The sequence below is a fragment of the Girardinichthys multiradiatus genome, chromosome 23 (genome assembly GCF_021462225.1).
Source record: "Girardinichthys multiradiatus isolate DD_20200921_A chromosome 23, DD_fGirMul_XY1, whole genome shotgun sequence".
NCBI lineage: Eukaryota > Metazoa > Chordata > Actinopteri > Cyprinodontiformes > Goodeidae > Girardinichthys > Girardinichthys multiradiatus.
The window spans coordinates 14,110,993-14,133,299 of record NC_061815.1 but is presented as its reverse complement, the minus strand read 5'-3'; the positions used below and the strand labels follow the sequence as shown (position 1 = coordinate 14,133,299).

The following is a 22,307-nucleotide window of genomic DNA, read 5'->3' as shown; positions in this document are numbered from 1 at the left end:
TAGTGAAATGGAACATCAACACATTTAATTCAGTAGGTCAACAAAATACTGTTTCATAGTAACACCAGATCTGACCACACTGAACAGTTGCTACATTAAATGATATAATGTGCTGTGGAAGTTCAAACTCTAATAACAACGATTTATTTACAAAAGCACTAAAGAGCTTATTTCAACAATGTGAAAAAAAATCTCAATCTGATGGACAGCTCAGTTTATGTGTAAGTGTTTGTAAAAGCCAGGTCTCTTTTAGAGGCTACTTGTTTCTATGGACTATCACAGTATCTCCTACATGGATGTGTGTGCAGTTATACAAACACAGATCCATTCCTCTGCTCTCCAGTGCTGGATTAGTCCATAAAGCCCAGGCCATACCTCAGGACTTAACTAATCTGCTGAGCTATTTGTTTTCCAGTTCCACAATTAAACAGCTGATTGCTTTGTTGTTCAAGTTCAGGTTTCCGGTAAAACCCACTCTGACAGCGGCGAGTCATAGCTGACTGTCAGATACTGTAGCATCTTTTCCATTGCTGGATACGGAGTGAGTGTCTCTGGAGACTGCTATGTCCTGGGCCTCGCAGTCGCTGCGAGGAATGCTCTCAGGACGTGAACCGGACCCTTTGTTGCCTATGGTCAGGCTCTTTTTAAAGCTCTCTGAGGTGAAATAGTAAACCACAGGGTCCAGGCAGCAGTTGAGACTGGCCAGACACAGGGTGATGGGGTAAAGTGTCCGGGCGAATCGTTCCACAGTGCAGTTAGCCAGGGCCTGGGTTCGCACCAGGGCGTACAGGAAGAGCAGGAAGTTATATGGGACAAAGCAGATGATGAAAATGCTTAGATGGACCACAATCATCCGCAGGACACGCTTCTTGCTGTCACAGCCATGACCAGCACTGACCGGGCGGCGCAGTGTCCGAAGAACCAAGGAGGAGCACACCAGGTTAGCCAAAAGGGGGAAAAGAAAACCCACGATCTGGGGGGGGAAAAAAAAGGGGGAATTACTAAAATATGACTTCCTCATACTCTTAAACTTGTTCACATCGAGTCATGTTAAACCAAGTACGGTAATTTATTAAGTTTTATTGGAGTGTTATGTGATAGACCAATACAAAGTAGTTCTAACATTTTGAAGTAGAAAGAAAATGATGCATGGTTTGCTTCCAATGATTTAGTAATAAAATTGTGAAAAGTTTACATGCATTCGTATCCAGCTTCCCTGAGTCAGTACTTTTCTCTACTACCTTTGGCTGCAGCTGTAAGTCTTTTGGAGTATGTCTCTACCAGCTTTGCATATCTAAAGACAGAAAGTGTTGTTTTCTAAAGATTTATTATAGCACTAGTGGCTTTCATTTACAGTAGTGCAACAGGAAATGGGCAGAGAGAGAAGTGGGGAAGACATGCAGCACAGGTCCTGAGGGCAGGAATCAAACCCCAGATCAACGAGTTGCCTTGGTGAACAGCGATTTTCTAGTTTTGTCACAGACTTGGATTTGGTTCTAGACTGTGACTGGACCATTCCTGCAAATGAAAATGCATTCACCTAAACCATGCGACAGTAGCTTAGGTTGTATGTTTAGCGTTGCTCTGTTGGAAGTTAGACCTCCACCTCAGTCTTAGGTCTTTTCCAGCCTCTAACTTTTTTTTTTTATATAGTACTGCACTGAATTTGGCTCCATTCAAATTCCCATTGACCCTGCTGTAGAAAAGCATGCCCACACCAAGATGCTGCCACCACCATGTTTCACTGTGTGATGGGCTGTTTTTATAGATTTTTTTTTTATTAGACCACATTCTTTCACATATTTGCTGTGACACCTTCATGGCTTGTGTCAAACTACTAACAGGAGTTTTAATTGATTTCCTGGCTGCTTTTCTGATTATTCTCCATGCCAGACAGTCAGTTTAGGTGGATGGCCATGTTTTGTTAGGTTTCCAGTTGTGCCATACTCTTTGCATTTTCAGATCAGGGTTTGAACAGAACTCAGTGAGATGTTCATAGCTTTAGTTATTATTTTATAACCTAACTCTTCTTGAAAGTTGTGAACAAACTTGACTTCTGACCTGCTTGCTGTGTTCCTTGGTCTTCATGATGTTGTTTGTTCACTAATGTTCTCTAACAAACCTCTAAGGCCTTCACAGAACAGCTGGATTTACAAAATTACACAGAGGGACACTATTTACCAATTAGGTGACATCTGAAGGCCATTGATTGCACTGGATTTTATTTTGGGGTCTCAGGGTAAAAACAATGCAGAATTTAAATACACAGCAAATCTTTCAGACGTTTTATTTGTTAACAATCTTTCAAAAATGTGCATCACTTTCCTTTTACTAACAGATATGCACTACTTTGTGTTGGTTTATAATATAAAGTGCCCATAGAAGACACTGAAGGTTTGGTTTTAACTTTGCTAATTGTGTAAAAGTTTAAGTCGTTTGAATAGTTTTACAATGGACTGCAAATGTAGAACCTAACTGTTGTGTATTTAGATGTCTTAGTAAAGGATGTACTGGTAGTGAATATGTTAATGTGCATTTGTCGGAGCCCAGTTTAGTTTACCTCTATAAAGATGGTGATTTTGGAAAGATAGGTCTTCCAGGTGTTTTTGGAAAAGCCTTCGAAGCATGTGGTGGCTCTGTGTCGGCTGTTGATGGTGGAGAAGAAGGTCACGGATATCCCTCCGCCCACGATGGTCAGCCACACGGCAGCGCACACCAGAGCTGCGTTCCTGCGTGTACGGATGGAGCGCGAGCGGAACGGGTAGACTATTGCCAGGAAGCGGTCCACACTGATGCAGGTGAGAAAGAGCATGCTGCCGTAGATGTTGGTGATGAAGGCCGTTCCTGAAACCTTGCAGAGCCCATCCCCGAAAGGCCAGTTGCGGTTCACGTTGTAGAAGACCTTGAATGGCAGCGTAAAAACGAAGACTAAATCAGAAAATGCTAGATTAGTCATGAACATTGTGGTTTCGTTCTGTATCTTCATCCGGAAGCAGAACACAAAGAGGGCAGCGCAGTTGGTTATCAGGCCCGAAACAAAGACCACACTGTAAACTGTGGAATACAAGTTGTACTTGAAGGAGTCGTCAATCCCACAATCCTCCACCCCAGTTTCATTAATCACCAGACTGGCCATATTGATAGACGAGATAGAGAGGGGGTCTCCACTGCAACAAGACACGACACAAAAAAAAATCTTCAGGAAATGGGCATTCAGAGCGGAAAACTGGAGACCTCAGGCGTCAGCAGGGGACCCTCCACTCAAGCCCCCTCCTTGTCATCATGGACCCTCAGACACACAAACAGAGTCAGAGTCAGTCAGGATGCACGGCTGTTCGGCTCGCTGGTCCTCCTGCGGAGAGAAAAGGAAACAGCAGTCAGGAACTTCCAGACTATAAAAGTTGTTGTCCATGAAGCAAACCATTAATATGCACAGCAATGAACAAGGAACAAACTAAACAATATTAACATAACTAAATACTCTGTTTACTTTATGTTTTAAGCATTTAAGTTAGTACCTCTGCATTTAGTATCAAATATTTAATATATTCCGAAATTTCATCTACAGCACTCTTTTGAATTTCTGGCCCTGACCATGCAGACATTCCTGATTAGCAGGTCAGCTCCGATTTAAGATCAACGTTTTCATTTGAATCAGATTTTTTACAGTGGAGAACATCACACATTAACATCAAAAACAAACAGGCAGCAGAATGAAAACCAGGATGGAAGAAACACTGCTATCGTGTAGGTGCTGAAAGTAAAGTACAACAGGGCAAGGCTACATTAGATATTACTGGGATTCACCGATTCGTTAATTCAGAGTCTTCATGCATTCAAGTGAGTCTTTGCAGAAGGGTTCTGGCAGCTTTGAGGATTACATAGGTTGATGTGGACAAGAACTTCATCCACTTCCATTTGTTATACAACGTTAAAGAACTGTATGTAAAAATCCACTTCCAAGTGCAGAAAAGAATCTGTGAGCAGACTCCAGCTATTCCAGCTCGTAGGAAATGCAGCAAATAGCTTCCATCTCAGAGAACTGCTGCACAGATAACATGTTATTTTGTATGTTTACTTAAAGAAGCATTTGGATTTGTAAATCAGAGGAGCAGGTGGCTGTAAACTGTTAGGACTGTTTTGAGAGTGTAGAGCTCCAAGCATGTCTAAGTATATCCCACACTGTCCAACAAATGATGAAAAATCTGGATGTTTTTTGGCATCAACAGCAATGCATGTCTCCCAAGTTGTCACTGCAAACCTTATTTAAAAAAATCTATTTTATGTTTTGTAAGTGTTTCTCTCTTCAAATAAAAGCTTTGACATTTTGACACAGCAGGTTTGGGTTTATTAGTCCCCATACTGTGGAAACAGTTATATAAGAACTGTTGAGGCTGAGGACAGATGTGTCTGAAATCAAAGAAAAACAAGATTAGGTCTATTGGGTACATTTTTTCCCCAACTCTGGACCATTGCAAAGTTTAGTTTTACTGGAACTTGTCCCTTAAAAAAGATGTAATGTCTGTTAATCAAATTGTGGCTTAAAAAAAAAAAAAAGGCATTCAGCTATCTACTACAGGATTAAACAGACCAGCACTCCTGCAAAGTTCCAGCTTGTCTGGTTTATGCTGATCTCATTCAACGCAGTGCTTTAGCCTGAAGTCCGTAAGCCGTAAACTGTGCCAGCTGCACTCTGACATCTTTACTGCATTTTCACACACCTCCCCAAAAGCCTCCATCAACCCTCACAATGGCCCCACTGTACCAATCTGCAGCAAACACACACATTTACATATGCAAAAGCCTCCACATGTGAGCACACAAGCAGGCAAACGTTTAGGTGTGCCAGTCCTCAAACAGGACTCTGTGTGCCAGGGCTGAGCCGCAGGACCCCTGATGGTGCCAGCGTCGGTTTTCTGCTCCTGATGTTTCTGCATGAAGCTCAGTTTTAAGCAACACACAGTTGGGCTTAGTTTGTTTAAATGTAAGAAAGAACCTTCAGCTCTGCTGCAGCTCAGGAGCCAAGTTATGCATGTAGTGGATTACGAAAAGTCTTGCCAAGGGATTTCAGTCCAGAGAGAGTTTATGAGTCCATATTATGTCCAGGTTGTAGACAGCTGCAGAGTTACAAGGGTTTACCCCCATGGCCGGGCACAGCAGTGACAGAAACAGGCCTCTGGGACCTGCTGATTTAACGAGATCAAGTTCGGGCTCAGCTCACATCCAGCTGTTCCTTTCTCTCACAAGCAAGGGAGAGAAGGGGGACAGAGAGATGAAGACTGGGGGAAAACAACAAAAAACGTCTCGTGTTTTAAACAGACATCTTCGGGACACAGAGGATTCTGCTCAGACCCTGTTTTTAACAAGGGATGTCACACTGAGAATCACCTCTATGGACTTCCTAACAGTATATATTGAACTTCTAATAAAGAAGAAAGAGTTTCACAAACAAATATGTGAAACTATGTGCGAAAATTCAAATAAACCCATAAAGGGAGATCATTTCTAGTCAGATCCAATTTTGGACCAGTAAGGAAAGGCAGGATGAGTTGGAAAAACAGTCAATGAGACTAAATTTCTTGAGTGGAATGATGGAACAAGGGGGGGGGGAAGAAGCTGTGGTCCATTCTGCTCCCAACAGGTATACGTTGAAATACAAGAAAGTTATAAAGATGGGGTATTTTCCTCAATGACTTAACATTTTTGTCAATGCTATTATTATTAACAATAATTTTGGTCAACCTTGTAGATCTTTTGCTCCCACGTTCAAAATATCACATGGCTCCCTTCTGCCTGCCTAGACATTTAGTTTAATTAATCTATTTACAATGAAAACAGTGAAAAATTTGAAAACCGTTTCATTTTTTTTTTTTTTTTTCCTTTTTCAGTCAGAACAGGTGCATAAATGGGACTAGATGGGAAATAGGCGTGTGGGTATGAAATGGAGACACAAACCTGCGTAACACACTGACAGTTTACTTGAGCAGGGAGCCTGTTACATTTTGTTTAATTCCATACAAAGCACTAAAAAAAGCTTACTTGAGAAAAACTTAATTTAGAGTATGTGTATTCTAAACTTTTTGTTCACTTGAAAATAGAAATAACAGTATTGTATAGGCCTATGTTACATAACTATAAAAGCACATAGACATTTCAGTTTTAGTTTTATGTCCATACTGTGAGAATAGAGAGAATCTCATACCATCTCATGCTTATAACCGAGCTTGATATATTTTGAGAAAGTTTGAATACATTTATACACACAAATCTGGGGAAAAAAAGTAAAATCTTGTATGTGAAGTGACCTAGTTAAGCTTTTTGTGATTTGTGTTTAATGCTGTTTAGTAAATTATGTATAAAGTGATGCACGATGCATACTTTTCTGGTTTTTACCTACCAACTAAAAGCCTTGTTTTTTTGCGGGGTTTTTTTCTCTTTATGTATGCAAACTAAAGAGATAGTGGCTAAGCCGTATTTCATTCACCATCTTCTCCTAATGTAAAATATCGTTTTTAAACGCTTCTATGGAGCTGAAATCAAAGCTTGTTTTTGCCAGCAGTAGAGGAAAAATGTCACGGTCTACAAACAAAGAGGAGCACACTCACAAGCAGCTGAGCAGATGGTGACAGCTCACCTCCTGGTCGCCGAGTGGTTTTTCAGCCTGGCAGCGGCGCAGCTGTCAGAAATCTGGAGCCCTATGTTTTTACTGGGGGGAAAAAAAGCCTCTCCAAACCAGCCCGCTCGGAGTTTCCTCGCCACACTCCGAGTCTGAGTGCTGGCTTCCCGGGGTGAAAAGAACAGCTTATAAACTTGTAACAAATCCCGCGGCTGTGAGTCCCTCCATTAATCCTGACGCTCGCTCCGTCCGTCCGGACCGCGTCAGCCCACCGCCCAGTACTGCTGCGCGCGAGAGAGCGTGCGCGAGCGTACATGTGCGCACAGGGCTCGCGCGGCCACAGGAAACGAGACAATAGCACCTCTCCGCGATGAAGGAGGGGTGACAGGGGGAGAAAAGGGGGAGAGAGGGGGAGTCGTCAACAGTGGGCTGTGGAGAAAGAGGAAAGGATATGGGGCCCTATTAATTATCCATCCGCCTTTGCACCTACACTATCAAAATGTACATATTCCCGTTAAATTGCCAGGTTTCCATGACAAATAATTTCAGAACCTTTCCACGCATAATGTAACATTTGTCCTGTACAATTGAAGTGGTCTGAACATTTGGACCGATTCCAAAAGGTAGCCACAGAGTTGGCAGCAAGGTGGTGGCAGCATCATGACCCAGGCACTTTTTCTTCAGATGGAACGAGGGCTTTGTCAAAGTGAATGAAATTGTAAAATGGTTCCAAATGCCAGTCAGTTTCTGCCCAAAACTCTCACCACTCTTCATGTGAGTGTCACAGTGGGGCTTTGGGGTGGACCGAAGCGCAGGCAAGAGCTTGGCAGCAGCATTTCAAGCAGTCTTCAGCTTTATTCAAAAAATTACAAAGCGTTACAAAAATCACTGCAAGACATAACCAGAGTTGAAATCCAAAAACGTACATCTGCAGGCTCTGCAGGTACATGGCACACAAGGCACAGTCTAGGGTGGTGATCCGAGTTGTGAAACAAGGAACCAGCAAAGAACACATAAACCAGACTAACTAACATATTAAGGGAATACAAAGGGCAGGTAATCAAAGGAACAGGGAACAGGTGTGACAAGGAGGCAGGGAGGCAGAAGGAACTGGTGAAACAAATACAAAGACTGAGCATGGGCAAAGTGACTAATAAACAAATAAAGAGAAACACAGACCAGGCAAACCTATAGACAAAGATAAATAATCAAATGAAGCAGAAAAAAACTAGAATAACCTTTAACTAAAGTACACAGAGAAACTAGAGGGAACAGGAACAACAACAGCCTAAGAACAAAGAGCCCTGAAAGAGAACCTGGTTATTAAAGTTAACAAACCTGACCACACTAACTGAATTGACTGGAAAGGGAACCGAGAACCAGGATATGTACAAACCAAAAATAATAATAATAAACTAACCTATAAGGAAGAGCTGGAAAGTGAACAAATAGCTAACCATAAATAAATACAGAGATACTAAAAGAGGAACTAAACTAAAGAATCCAAGGAAGACAAGAACTATAATAATAATAATAATAATAATATCACACAAAGGGAAAAGAAAGCAACTACTAAAAAACTAAAAACGAGAGGAGAGAAACACAACACACACTAGGAGGCGGTAGAGGGAGAACAAAACTATCAGAATAACTGAAGGAATAAACAAACAAAACTACAAAGCTCAAAGAGTAAAGATACCAAACTGAAAAGCAAACAAACACAAAACCAAAACAGAGTCAAAAATGGCAGATCCTAACAGTGAGGAGAATGCAAGTTTTGGAACAGCCGACCTAGTGTCCAGAGTTACCCGAAGAGGGCTGTGGACAAGAAATATTTTCAGAATCTGATAGATTTTAAATTTTGCAAATATTTTCAAGTCCCGATATGAGAAGCTATCTATCTTGTTGAAATCAGTGCTATGTTTTCTGTAGTCTTGTTGGAACACTACTAATCCAGCTGTGACATGTGCAGCCTAATACTGTGATACATATGGTAGCTGCACTGAATTTCACTTTAACAGCAGCATTTTGTTTGTATAAGTTTGATCAATTTCTCTTACTTTCTAAAGGAGCTGCACCAAAAACCAAAGATTAACAACCAATGGCGTTACGGTGCTTAATAAGTCCCAACATTTTATCTGTGAAGAATACATTTGGAAGGTTTATGAAATATATGCCAAGAATGTGTGAAGGTGGTTGCTCCCATTTGAAAACAATTTGCTGTTTCAGTTGTGGAAAGGTTTAGGAGACGCTATAAAAATTATATCTAAATTTAAAAGGTTTATGATAGTATATAAAAGAGTCTAGATATTCATTACTCTTACAAAGTGATAAAGTATATCTTGAGGCTATCAGTAAGGTGAATTAGTTTCAGGGGTAGTATGGGGCCACATTTAAGTTAGTATTGATCAAATAAAAGTGTTTTCTCTCTTCCTACAAGAAGAATAGAGAAATCCCTGACTCATGACCGGCAGCTCTTTGTTAATCTTTGCAAACATGATAAGTATTTTTTGACCTATCAAAGATCTTCAAAGCATCAAACAGGAGGAAATAGAATTGACACAGCTGCTCTGTTATAATTTAGTCAAAATGACATTCATGTTGATTAATCCGTTAAAACCTGATATATGATATCAAGATATATTTTTACATCTTTAACCTGTTCTACATGACACTGATTCATTAAGTTTTTAAAGCTAAGTATTTAGTCAGAGCATTGTAACAGCCTGAAAATGTCTTTTGATTTATTTATAAAAGAAATGTTTGTATACACAGAAGAGCCTCCAATAGCCAGGGTATGACATAATCTCAGAAACTGACTCTCTTCTGACTTTCTTAAAAAAGTCCCCACAGATGAAAAGGTTTTGGAAAAAGAATTCATAATGAATGCTTAAAATAAATTTAGTGTCTACCAGTTTCACACAGGACAAAGAAAAAAAAATCTATTAACAGAGGTGTGTGATATCTCAGGATAACAGCATATTGCTATTTTGTTGATCAAAGTGCTGCCACACCATTGTTACAACACAGTCATAATGTCTCAGGCCACCAAAAGAGTTATTTTTAACCAGGTGGCAGGGCAGTGTTGGGCAGGTTCCCATTGTATTCAGGATGGCTTTGGGTTATTGACTGTGTGTGTGTGCGTGTGTGTGTGTGTGTGTGTGTGTGTGTGTGTGTGTGTGTGTGTGTGTGTGTGTGTGTGTGTGTTTGTGTCAACCTACAGATAGAGAGGCTCTTGACAGAGCGGAAGTGGTCTTTGTGGCCAGCGTCTGGCAGGCTGACCACTCCACAATAGCAGCAGGGAGGACAGGACATCCTGCTCACTACTGAAGTCAGACACACATACTGTGTATGTGCTGTATGTGTCCATACAGCACTACACACATCAGCAGATGTCTTCAATCCTCCGAATTGTTGGTGTTGAAGAACATGTGTTCATGAATGCATGAGTCACACATTGTGATGAAAATATATTTCCTTAATGATGTTTTATAACATAATTCATCAGCCTGGTTTTTATGTAGTCAGCTTCAGGTTTACAAGACTTGATGTATACAACATAAAGCCTCTGTTATGCTGTTTCCCACTTTGCCATGTATGATGGTGCACAGAATAACAAGTTACATGGGGCCTAAATATGATGAAATTAAGCACATTTTGTGAAACATCAAGTCCTGCTACATCTTTGATGTGTTTTGCCTTCGTTTTATATAGTTTGTGAGTACTGGGATGATTGGTGTATTGTGCTATATCATCATGAAGGGGTACATTCGAGATTTTATTATCTCATTTTTTTTTATTGAGCTGAAGCTGGTCTAACCATTTAGCATGCAGAGACAAGGAAATCTTTATCAGTGCTGGTAGAACATCTGCATAATGTAGCATGAGAATAAGCAGTAACCTTGTGTCAATGCTATGACAATTGAGTAGTACTTGAGAAAATCCTGTACTAGTGGTGCATACATGAACATTTTTAGGATTGAGTTCTTAAAATGCCCATTCTCACTAAATCTTACATTCACCCTCTTCTCACGTGAAAACGTCTTAGCAGGACATTATGTAAGGAAAGGCAAAGAACAAGTTAGAATAATATATCAATACCGTAAGGGCAGCAAGGTAATGTTATCAGACAGATGGTCCCTATCCCCTCACTAAGGGGATTATTTTTGGAGAAACTGAAGATAACCCTTTATACAAGCGAACCAAAAAACAAAGTCCATTCTTTAAATTCCTTGCAGTATGTGCACATTGTAATTATTCTTGGACTAGCAGACAGATCTTGTCTTTAGTGGGGTACGGTGCAGGATGTACTTTTTAAGAACGAATTGGTGATTTGGAGTGAACAGGGAAATTCTCACATTGTTTAGTCTACACAGCAGTTTAAAGTCTATTCCAATATGGAGGGGTCATTTTGGTTCAGGGGCCTTTCTGCTCTGCTGAAAGCCTGCCAAGTTAGTGTGAAACTTCACTTATTTGACAGCCTCTCTCAGACTGGGCAGTAAAAACGCACTGGATTTTAAACATGTCCAAGATGAAGAGTATCACCTTTTGAGTTTTACAAAAGGATTTAATGTTTCTGATTACGTGATAAGAAAGTATCGAAATGTTTTTTTGTCTTTTAGTCTTCTTTAACTTTCAGTTAATCTTAATGTTTCTAATGGATTTGTAGTAAATGCGCAGGACGTTTACAGTGAGCTTCTGTAGAAGGTTATGAGCACTTAATATCTTACCAGATAAATTGCTTGACTTCATCATTTAGTATAAAACCAGATTAGTTAGTCCAAGAGGCTGAAACATGGTTTTTTTTTTTTTTTCTAATATTCTAATGCAGCATTTCAGGCATACTATATGAAGAAGCTACATGTGTGGGTAGTTTTGTTCTACAGCAACACTAGAAGTACTGGAAAAAACCTTTATTAACAGCAATGCGTTTCAGTTTATGGCCTTCATCAAGGTCATTACAAATCAACAGTTTGTGTTTAAATAATAAAGTATAATACAGAAACAAATTCACCTATGAGCCAACTCGTTAGACTTAAGTGAATTTGTGAAATTCCAGAAAAATTCAAAAAGGTAAAAGAAGAGATGTTACAAAAATCAAAGAAAGAAATTACAAAGAGGACTGAATAAGATCAGCAGAAAAAAAAGGATGGATTCACAAAGCAAACATTTCTATTTAGCAAATAATAAACCTTCAAAACCAAAATCATACCTTGTTATGGTTTGGCTTAGTCTTAAACAGGGCATCTGTACTCCAAAATGGGTCAGAATACTGTATGTCAACAGCAGCGTTGGGAGTAACAGCCTTACAAAATAACCGTTGGTAACTGCGTTACTTTTCGGTAATGGAGTAATCTAACTAATTTCTTTTGTCATTTCCGTAACGCCGTTATGATGTTTACAATGTAACACGACACATTACAACTACAACTCAATAAGCGGGGTTTAATAAGAGCACGGTCTGCTGCTGCGGAGAGATCTGCTTTTCTCCCGCAGCTGCAGTGAGTGTTTTTTAAAGTTCTTCATGGAAAAAGCAGGGAGTTGGGGACTGGGGGTGGGGGGCACAGGCAAAAAGCGGTTTTTGTGACACCAATTGGCTGCGAAGGCATCGGGTAGGCGGGTTTTCACCACACAGTAAACCAACAGCAAAAGAGAAACATGATGATGGAGGGGAGTCTTGTAAAGTCAGGGTTCCAAATTTGGAAGTATAGGCAAATTTTCACTTTCGCTGAAGTTAAAGGCAAAAAAGTGCATGTGATTTGCAAGTTATGACCGGGAACAAAGAAATTATCAACGTCCATGACTAGCAACTCCAACCTTATGAAGCACCTCTCATCATCTCACCCTTGAACAACACTTGTGGCTAACAACCCAAACCCTGCTGCAGCCAGCTCCGATAATCCCACACCGTACAGACAGAAAAGGCTTGATTTTTCTGGTCAGCAAGTTGTAACATCATTTCAGATTCTAAAAATTAACTTTGCCTAGTAACTAGTTACTTTGATAATGCAGTACCTACGTTACTAATTCACTTACATTTTGGGGGAAGTAACTAGTAACTATAACTGGTTACTTTTTTAAAGTAACATTCCCAACACTTCTCAACAGAGGCACACGTAGTCGTAGTTAATGAAATCATCAATATAAAATGGTTATCTTTGATATTAAAAATTGTTTCTTGATCAGAGTGTGTAAAAAAATAAAAACAGAAGAGACCTTTAAGGGGGAAATAGTTCTCACAACACATTAAATGTGTAAGTGGTCTTACTTAAGAAAGAACATTTTGGCTTTTCTGTCAGTACCAATCAATAAACGATGATTTGTGCATGTACCCATACTGCACCACTTCTTGGAAACCTTTTTGCCTTTGTGGATATGTGTGCATATGTTGATATATAGAAAAGTAAGGCATTTTAAATATTAAAAAAAGAGTGTTTACTTTAATATTTTTGCACTGCTTCATAGTAATATCATAATATCAGACCATTATTGTGATCTGAAACATTTTCCATTCATACATGTTGCACACAGAAGAATCTTTGGTGGTGCACCACATCCTACACCCATTTCCAGTGTAAATATGTGTCTGCATCTATTTAAATAAGCACTCAATTTAAAGATTCATAAATGAGAGTTTGCATAAACTACTATGATGTTTTATTAAGTTAGGAGTTTTTTTTTTAAGACAGTACAGGTTCACTTTGATTTTGGCCTTTCTCTGACTGTCTGTAAGCTCCAGCCTCAGAGCTGGAACTAGTCTAGATTGATACCAAAAGAAGACACTGACACAGTGATCTACTACAGGCATGATATTACATGCTCACAACCTTTTAATAACCTTTAGATGTCTAATAATTTCAGTGATTTCATATATATTTCCAAATCTATGTAGTTGGAGCTAATACAAATTCCCACAGTAAAGTGCTATCTAACTCATCTAACCTATAAATGTAATTCACTGTCAAAAGTCAAGTAAAGTGCCTTAAAGTGCAAAGCTACTTAGAGAATCTCCATTAGAGAGATTAGATTCCTTTTCAATAAAATTTTCCACTTCCTGTGAATATTTCTCACAACTCATTATGGTCTCATTAGACAGGATTTTCTCCATCTGATGCATGCATTTGTGGTCATTTTGAAAATAGTTCCAAAAAGCAAATTAGTATGAGTCTTGAAAGAAGATTGAGCTTCTTTGAGATGATCTAACACCATCCACTTATACAAACAAGAAAAAAAAACTTACTTCCTTCTATGAATTTATGTTCTTATGCCAAGAAGAGGCCCTGTCACCTTCACCTCTATGATATTCACAAACACTTTATTATCTCATCAAAACTCACACAAGGTTAGATTGAAGAGTAGAAACATCCATTGAGTCCTCACACTGCCCCCTGGCTTTAAATGTGTTTGGTAACGGTAACTAAGCAGTGCTGCCCGGGCCAAGTCTTTGTGAGTCACACCAACCAAAACAAAAAACCCATTACTGCAGCCCCACTCCTCCACCCTCTGCCCTCCCTCTATCCCCTCTCTTCTTCTCGTCTGTCCATCTCTCCTTTAATACGATGATGAGTGTATTTCCTTTGCTCTCCTCCCTTCTCCTCAGCCCATCCTCTCATTCGCTGGCTCCAGGAGGGTTTGGGGGCAGCCCTGTTGTGCCATACATACCTCTGCCCTGACAACAGAGCCACACAAAGGCAGCGAGGCCATACCAGCACAGGAGTCCTGAGCTTTATGGGCTTTATGGACAGATATTAACATGAGTGCAGAGTTGTGTTCTGAGTGTATGTTGGTCTGGAGCCAGGTTTATCCCCACAGTTCAGCTGTGACAATCAAAGTTTCACCCATATATAACCAGAGCACGGATACACTGTTTGCTTCGGTAAGGCCACAGATTGAGGTCGAGTTGAGGCTTTTCATCCCAGAGCACTGGAAGGTTTCTGCATGAGCAACTATGGGTCAGTACTCGTTCTCCAGACGGTGTAGCGAGACAGAAAGACTGACCTAAGCAACCCCATCCCGTGCAGACAGAGCTGCTTGTTTTGTGATACGATGAGCTGATTGTGTAACTGCTATAAACCAATTTCTCCTCTTTCTGGCTATATCTTCTGCTCTTTATAATTATTATACTTTTTAAATTCTTCAGCTTTTTATGAATGTTCTGCCCCGGTTAAAATGAACTGAAAATCTTGAAAATTCAGCAAAATCAGCAGAATGTTGCAGTCTTTAAAAGGTAGCTCCTTCCACCTACTTTAAGCTAGAAACTCCATTCAAAGTTTAAAAGAGTCACAAGTCATTAGGCTGTCTTTAAATGATTCAACTTTTATTCTACTAGGATTTTTCTAAAATTGCTATTTAGGTTTTAAATAAATTTCTTTCAGTTTAGTGCAAGCTTTTATTTTACAAGGTAATTCAATGACAGAATTTCTGTTTTTTTACTTTAATGAGTCTTGTCACTCACAGTTCAAGACATTCCTAGATGCTTATTTTCTACTATTTTGCTAACTCATTTCCTCTCCTCGTGTAACTTTCTCTCACCATCTCTCCCATCCTTGATTTTCTTATCATTTATTCTACTCTACTTGTCCTCTGGTCTTCCTTTGTTTATTTTCTTCTACAAATTCTTCATCCTTTTGTGCTAACGCGGAGAATCATCTCTCTTTGATGCACAACAACACAGTTTTCAATTGAAGGACCAGCTCCTTCCACAGATCAACCTAATGTTTAGCGAGCAGATCAGCTGGCAGTTTTTTCTTGCTTTTCTGTTAAGCCTCTGCCAATTTTTTTTACATTTCAATAACACTGACTTGAGCTTCTTATGCAAATAGTTTCTACATATTTTGCTTTTTCAGATTGTCTGCTGGCAGGTTTTTCTAGAGTGGATATTCAGAGTGGATGGAAAACATCAGGCAAAACAAATGTTCAAACCATGTCAAAGATTATAAATTGTATTGAGGTTTCTGTTTGACTAGGCCAAGTTAACAAATGTATATTGTTTGATCTAAAATGTTGGGTGCTATACCAGGGGCGAATATCCCATTTCAGTATGATTACATCCAACAGAATTTATTTGCACCCTGCTCTAATTTCCACCTAGTCCATCAAAGTAGCATCACAAAACATTGGGCCATAGTAGCCTGCAGCCAAATCTTTAACTGATGCAGGGCACTAAAACTCCTCTCAGCTTAACATGAAGACACAGGTACCACCATCAAAATCCTGATGAGAACCTCAGCCAGATCGAACAAGCCCTGCACCACCACTGGCAGTCCCCTGAGAACCTGTGCTGACTCTACACTGCTGATACAAGGGTAATTTTTGCAAAAGAGGGGCAACTGTACAGAAACAGAAGCTCTGTTCATCTTCCAGAATAGAAATATTGTGTTTCTTTTATTCAGAAATACCCAATATGTCTGAATATAGGAATATGTGATAAATGACACTCACTGCAACACAGTGCTGAGGAGCTGATGGTAAGAAACAGCATGTGGACCAAACCATTTTGTTGGATGGGGTGCTCAGGATCATTCAATAATTAAGAAATGTATTTTATATTTATACATTAAATTTCTTGAGTTGTACTTTTATTAAACATTACTTTATTATTAATTAAAAAATATTTGTGTTTATAATGATATTTTGGGGGGACATCTTTATGGAAGAGGCAGTCACATCTCCTGTGTCCCCCTATGGATTTTCACCTGTGACTGGTGTTTGACACCCCTGATCTAAACCATTTTATTGTAGCTTTGGCTGTATCTTCAGAGCCATTACACTCCTGTAAGATCTTCTTGCCAGTTTTTCATAAGGAATAGATATTTGAAATATACAACTAATAACTGTTCTGTTGACAGATTCTTTCACCTGAGCTGCAGATATCTGCAGCTCCTCCAGAGTTACCATGGGCCCATCGGCTGCTTTTCTGACAAATTCTTTCACCTGAGCTGTGGATATCTGCAGCTCCTCCAGAGTTACCATGGGCCCATCGGCTGCTTTTCTGATTAATGTTCTCCTTAAACAATAATTTTGGTAGACAGCCACTTCTTGGTGGATGTTCAGTAAAACTTCATTTACTAGTTTTTGACTTCTGATGGGATTTAGCTGGTGCTGGAATTTAATGTAGGACTATTTGAGTAAATGATATGAATTAAAAAACATAGTACACCTTTAAAGTACATAAATAGTTTGGCAAGGCACTGTTTGTTTGTGAGACTTTTAAAAATACTGTGGCCTTACAGTCACTCTCTATAGGTTCACCTAAGTATATATGTTTGTTCATCCTCTAGATATACTTTACATTTATTGGAGCTGGTTAGTGGCATCGTTGTCTATCCAGCGGTCAACAATAGTATGAAAGGTGAAAAGAGCTCTTTGGGTTCTAACAAACCTCCACACTGCAAAGCTTAATTTGTTTCTGCTGATTTTAAAGGAACCTAACTGGGAATCAAAAGACTCCAGTCATACGAAGAATATGTAGTATTTCAAAAATGTATCTTATTACCTAATGGACTTCAAGAACATGAAGTCAGTGTCTATGTTTATTGTCAATGTGTGTACTTGAATTGTCTAGTACTGTATTTCCTGCTGCCTGTTCAGTATGATTGCCCCTCTGGGTAACATTGATTACCCTCTACATTCCTCTCTTTGTTCACAAAAATGGTAGAAACAATATAAACAACTTACTCCTCCCAGTTTCCCTTGTTGTGTCTTAATATTCAGATTGAGTTCTACGTTTTAATGTGTTTCTTTGCTTTATCTGTGAGAAAAAGCCATCCATCTCCACCCACGCCGTATAAGGCTGAAAGGCCTTTCTTTTGGCCAAATAGCGCGATTGCTGGCGTTGTTGCCTCGGCAATGTGAGTCCGTGAACTTGGTGGGTCATGGCTGAAAAAGATCTTGAAGGGTGGAGTGACTCGGTTTGACGAACAAGTTTAAATATAAACTTTCTTTATTCAGAGGTATATACTTCGCCTTTAATGGGATGCAACTTAAATTAGCTGGGGAGTTAAGAATAGAAAATGATCAAATTTAGACAGAATGTAAAAGAGCTTGTTTTGAGAAAGATAAGGGATATGCTGTATATGACCAACCTTTTATTGTTTCATAGAAAATAATCCCTTTGATCTTTATATGTGTTCAGATGCTTGACTTGTGAATTTAAATCTGATGGGCAATGCTCTAAATGTGGCTATTAATCCAAAGGAAACAACAATTTTAGTTATGTTGCAGAAGCTTTGACAAACCAATTGCTAAAAGACAAAAGTCAAAATCAAAATAGCAAAACAATATTTTTGCTTTTTTGTATTTGTTCTGAGGTCAGGCTTGTTTGGGTTTTAGGTTTATATATCCTGTTCAATTCCTCCACACGTCCCACCCAGCTTTTGTTTGTTTGAGAATGGGTGCTGAAGTAAAAAAAAAAAAACCTTGACAAATTGGCCTGTAGATGGTTTCTTCTGAATACCGTAGCCATTTCAAAACAGAGAATAAACTTTTTTTTTTAAATAATATAAAAACTATTTGGTTTAGACTTTTTTTCACATTTCCTGTCAAATGCTCTATGCAGAGAGAGAGTGTAGGCCGAGGAGGAACCTTGTGGGACCGCCGCAGTGCACGCCCTTGTTGCCAATAGTCACAATTACAGCTTAGCCTAAAATTGTTCATACACCTGAAAGGTAAAGGTTTAAAAAACGATCCACCCAAGAATTTTGTTTAAAAGGAAAATGACATTTCCCAATAGATGGTAAAACAATGGGGAATCTTTTGGAAAAAAGTTATTTGTTTAATTTACATTTTATTAAAAACTACATGTCAAATTATTTATACCTTCTTGTTTTGCAGCAATAGCTTAATTTGGATATGAATAACTATCAATAAGTTGCTAAAGGCAAGAAAGTTACTAATTTTGAATAAAATTACCAAGTCGGAGCAACAGCTGATTGTCAGGAATTTTTAGCTCTAAGTCTCTGTCAGTTATTGTTTTATGAATACCTGCCGGGTAAATTTGTGGTATTAAAGAACAATAGATCGAGTGAATTTGTGCACTGGCCTTCTGAAAGAGCAAGCACTGCACACTCAATTATATGGCAGGCATGATAATGTCACATCCAGGTATCTCGGCCCTCTTTTAAGAAAGCAAGTATTGGTCTTTATTTATCAGTACCTTGAAGTCCCACATGTACCTTTATGTACCACTAATATAAGCATCGATGTGTGTATGAGCTCTGATCGCAGCGCAAGCAGAACGAGGTGTTTTGAAAATACAGCTTATTTAACTGTGACTACTCTTTTAGCTGTAGAGCGCTATTAGCTTTAGCATTGGGGCAGACATAATTTAACATGTTTTTATGCTGACATATGTTTTGCAGGTTAGGTGTGTTGCTCTACACTCAATGGCCTTGAGCATCAGATTAACAGATATTAGATACAAACAAAGAAAAATACAATGAAATAAACTATACATGGATTCTTTTATCCAAAACCAATTTTCTCTGTCCACAAATTCTTATGTGAACTGAAAAGGAATCTCAGCAGAGGAACAATGAAAATCAACAAGTATATATATATAAGGAGAGAGTGAAAGAATGGCAGGGCAAGAAGGTGAGGGCAAGCAGATTTGAAAGAGCAACAGCTGAGGAAAATAAAAGCAGGGAGATGAGGGAGAGAGAGAATAATAGTAGGGTCAGACAGGGAGGAACACAGGGAAGAGATTTCACACAATATAATAAATAGAACAAAGCAAGGAGAGAAAGTGAAGAATAAACTGTAAGCTCAGCACGAAAGATTGAACTGATTAGGCAATATCTAAAAAATAAGTAAACAGAGTCATGAACTAAATGGACTGAACTTATATAGCACTTTTCCAGTCATACTGACCACTCAAAGCACTTTACACTAGAGCCACATTCACCCAATTGCACATTCATACACCAATACGGAGATCAGTAGGCAACTTGAGGTCAAGTGCCTTGCCCATGGGCACATTGACATATGGCAGGAGGAAGCTGAAATTGAACCCACAACCTTTTGATTGCAAGACAACTACTTTTCCTACTGAGCCACAGCTGCCTCAAACTGAAACCTATCACCCATAGATCATGACAAAACATTTAAAATCAATCTTTCATTCTTTTAATATTTGTCAACAGTTATCTTTAAATCATTTAATATTAAATTTACTGTCTGAAAATTGTCATGATCTGCCAATGTTTACTTTCTCTGAACTGCCATGTCCTTCAGTTGCTTTATTTAAATTCATTCAGGTTTATTAGATTCATTCTGGTGTTTAGGTGTTTGTTACTTCCCTGGATTCCTATGTTAGATGTTTTAGTTTGTATTTTCTTGTAGATCTATTTTCTCCCTGTCTATGTTTTTTGCATTGTAGCTGTGTTTGGGGCAAAGGCCAACATGCCACCTCAATTAAATAGATTTCAAAAGTTTGACTGTTTTCAGTAGCATTTTATACCTTAATTACAAAATTCTTATTTGTATGTTCTTTTTAACACGGAAAAAGAACCATGTAATATAATGAAAGAAACAGTGAAGGTTTGTCAGGAAACTTCTAGAAAGTGGGACCCATCATGTGACCCAGCAGGGGTTTCTGTTGTAATCGATGGGATCCTTTGCAGCCATTAAGCTTGTTTAGGTCCATTAATGATTATAGAAGCTGTATCCTTTGGATTTTTTTTTTTTTTGTATTGATCAATATGAACTGGCACATTAAATGTATGTTTGTGATAATGATTTTGAATTGAAAAAAATGCATTCATTTTAATTACATTTAAATTTGGAACCAATTTATTAGAGTATTTGAAATATTAAATTTGTGCAAAATGGTCTTACAAATAAGTTAGAATTAAATTTTTTTGTTGAGGAAGAACATTTTAAAAAAAGGACTTTAGCAGTTTGTGTGAGAGGCATTTTGCTGTTAAACTTGTTTAATTTCCTCCTGAGTATACTGATACTATCTACTTAAATAAAATGTCTGAAAATTCTCAGACCAATTATATGTGTTCATTTCTTTTATCAATCGGCTTGTTGCACATTGTAACAATGCCTTTTAAGTTTTGTTGAATGTAATTTGTTCTTCACAGCAATTAGGAAAGACACACACAACCCAAGGAAGAAAATTGTTCATATTGTAGCTCTTTTAGAGTTGGCTTCAAAGAAAGATGGTAATGCATGCATCCAAAACATTTTATTAAGGTGTAAAAAAAGATTAAAGTTGTACAAAAAAAGAGTATTTCTCCTTTAACAAAAGCACGAGGACATAATAACAAGGCATCCTGAATCTTTTTAACTTAGTGAGGCAGTGACATAACTTGTACACTTTTAGATAATTTTGCATAGCTCACAATACTCACAGGAAAATTACATTTAGTCAAACAGAGCAGAACTGAACATTGACACATTTTCTTTCCATAAAGTAAAGAAATCATGTAAATTATCAAATAATGTACTCCAGTTTTAGGTTTTTAGTTATATATCCTTAATGCCATTATATATTAATGGCTAACTTTAATTAAACTCAAAAGAAAAAAAATTATAACACAAATTAGGGAGTCTTAAATAAAGCATCTCAAGCAGTCATTGGGTGAGAGGCAGGGTACATTCTGCTTTTAATCATTTAACTGATACCCAGGCTTCACATAAATAGGGTTTTATTTTTACTTGTTAAGAGAAGTCAATTGAGCAAACAAAAAAAGTTTTTCACTCAACTTATTACATTGACAAAATATATTTTTAGCAGGGCAAGGTGCTTTTGTTCTGCATATCAAAATCAGGCTACATGCTGTAAAGCAAATTTTTATTCGTGGGGATTAATAAATATAATCAATCATGTGCACTTTATTTCACAATTTTGTATATTCATTTTTTAACGTGAACATGTCTACTTTTATTTACTTGCATGAATATGTTTATACTAAAAAGCTAAACAATATTTTCTTACAGTGTTCACATTTGAGAGACAGGTCCACTGCTAAAACAGACACTGTGTAGAGCTGCCAAGTGCCAAACAGAGAGCATCATGGGAAGGAAGCTTCCACCCCTCAGACTGTTGTCCCTGCATTTTCTGCCATAATTGATTAGTTCTAGGAACACATGAAGTTGTACACACACAGAGATGCGCTATTTGCATGCTGGAGAAGCTGAGTATGCCTCTGCACTTTTTCAAGGCCTTCTTACAGTTGCATCTGTTGAAAATAAAATAAAAAAAGGTCTTAGTTGTTCGTTGCTGCCACCTGCTGGACATAAATCAAACTGCATGAATGGGCATTTTTCAATAATCTCCAGGGGTCGGCGACCTGCGGCTCTTTAGCGCCGTCCTAGTGGCCTCTGTAGGAGGACAAACATGACACAAACATTCTTAACGTTTTCAAATGCTGTAAAAATGTGTAGAATAAATATAAATTTCCACAATTCTGTCAATGAAGAAAAACTTGTATTTGACACATGAAATGCTCTTCCTGACTGTTATAGGAACATGAAGAAATATGCATTTGAAGTATTATCCATCTTTGGATCAACATACCTGTGTGAGCAGATATTCTCAAACCTGAACTACATCAAATCCAAATTCCGCACCCGCCTTACAGATGAAAGCTTGCAGTCTTGCGTGAAAATTAAAGTTACATCTTACATGCCCGATGTTGAGAAGTTGTCCAGTGATGTCCGAAAACAGAAGTTACATTAAATGGGT

The 22,307-nt window shown here is 38.5% G+C and overlaps 2 protein-coding genes across 3 annotated transcripts in view; both read right to left on the bottom strand.

Moving 5' to 3' along the window:
* Nucleotides 1-3: 3 nt before the first annotated feature.
* lpar4 (lysophosphatidic acid receptor 4) lies at nt 4-7,617 on the bottom strand. Of its 2 annotated transcripts, none has more exons than XM_047354449.1 (3): nt 6,606-7,617; nt 2,561-3,352; nt 4-973 (listed from the first exon to the last, which is right to left on the bottom strand). In XM_047354449.1, exons 2-3 carry the CDS (start codon nt 3,134-3,136, stop codon nt 491-493), a joined length of 1,059 nt encoding a protein of 352 aa, XP_047210405.1. In that variant the 5' UTR covers nt 3,137-3,352; nt 6,606-7,617; the 3' UTR covers nt 4-490. The 2 variants fall into 2 exon arrangements, with proteins under 2 accessions (XP_047210405.1, XP_047210406.1); XM_047354450.1 differs by having other exon boundaries at nt 6,635-7,617.
* Nucleotides 3,281-22,307, bottom strand: part of LOC124860782 — a 35,347-nt gene continuing 16,320 nt past the window's right edge. Inside the window, exons 3-4 of the mRNA XM_047354351.1 lie at nt 6,889-7,045; nt 3,281-3,352 (exon numbers count right to left, since the gene is read on the bottom strand). Of these exons, the coding sequence (XP_047210307.1) occupies nt 3,281-3,352; nt 6,889-7,045 (229 nt within the window). The remainder of the gene's footprint in view (nt 3,353-6,888; nt 7,046-22,307) is intronic.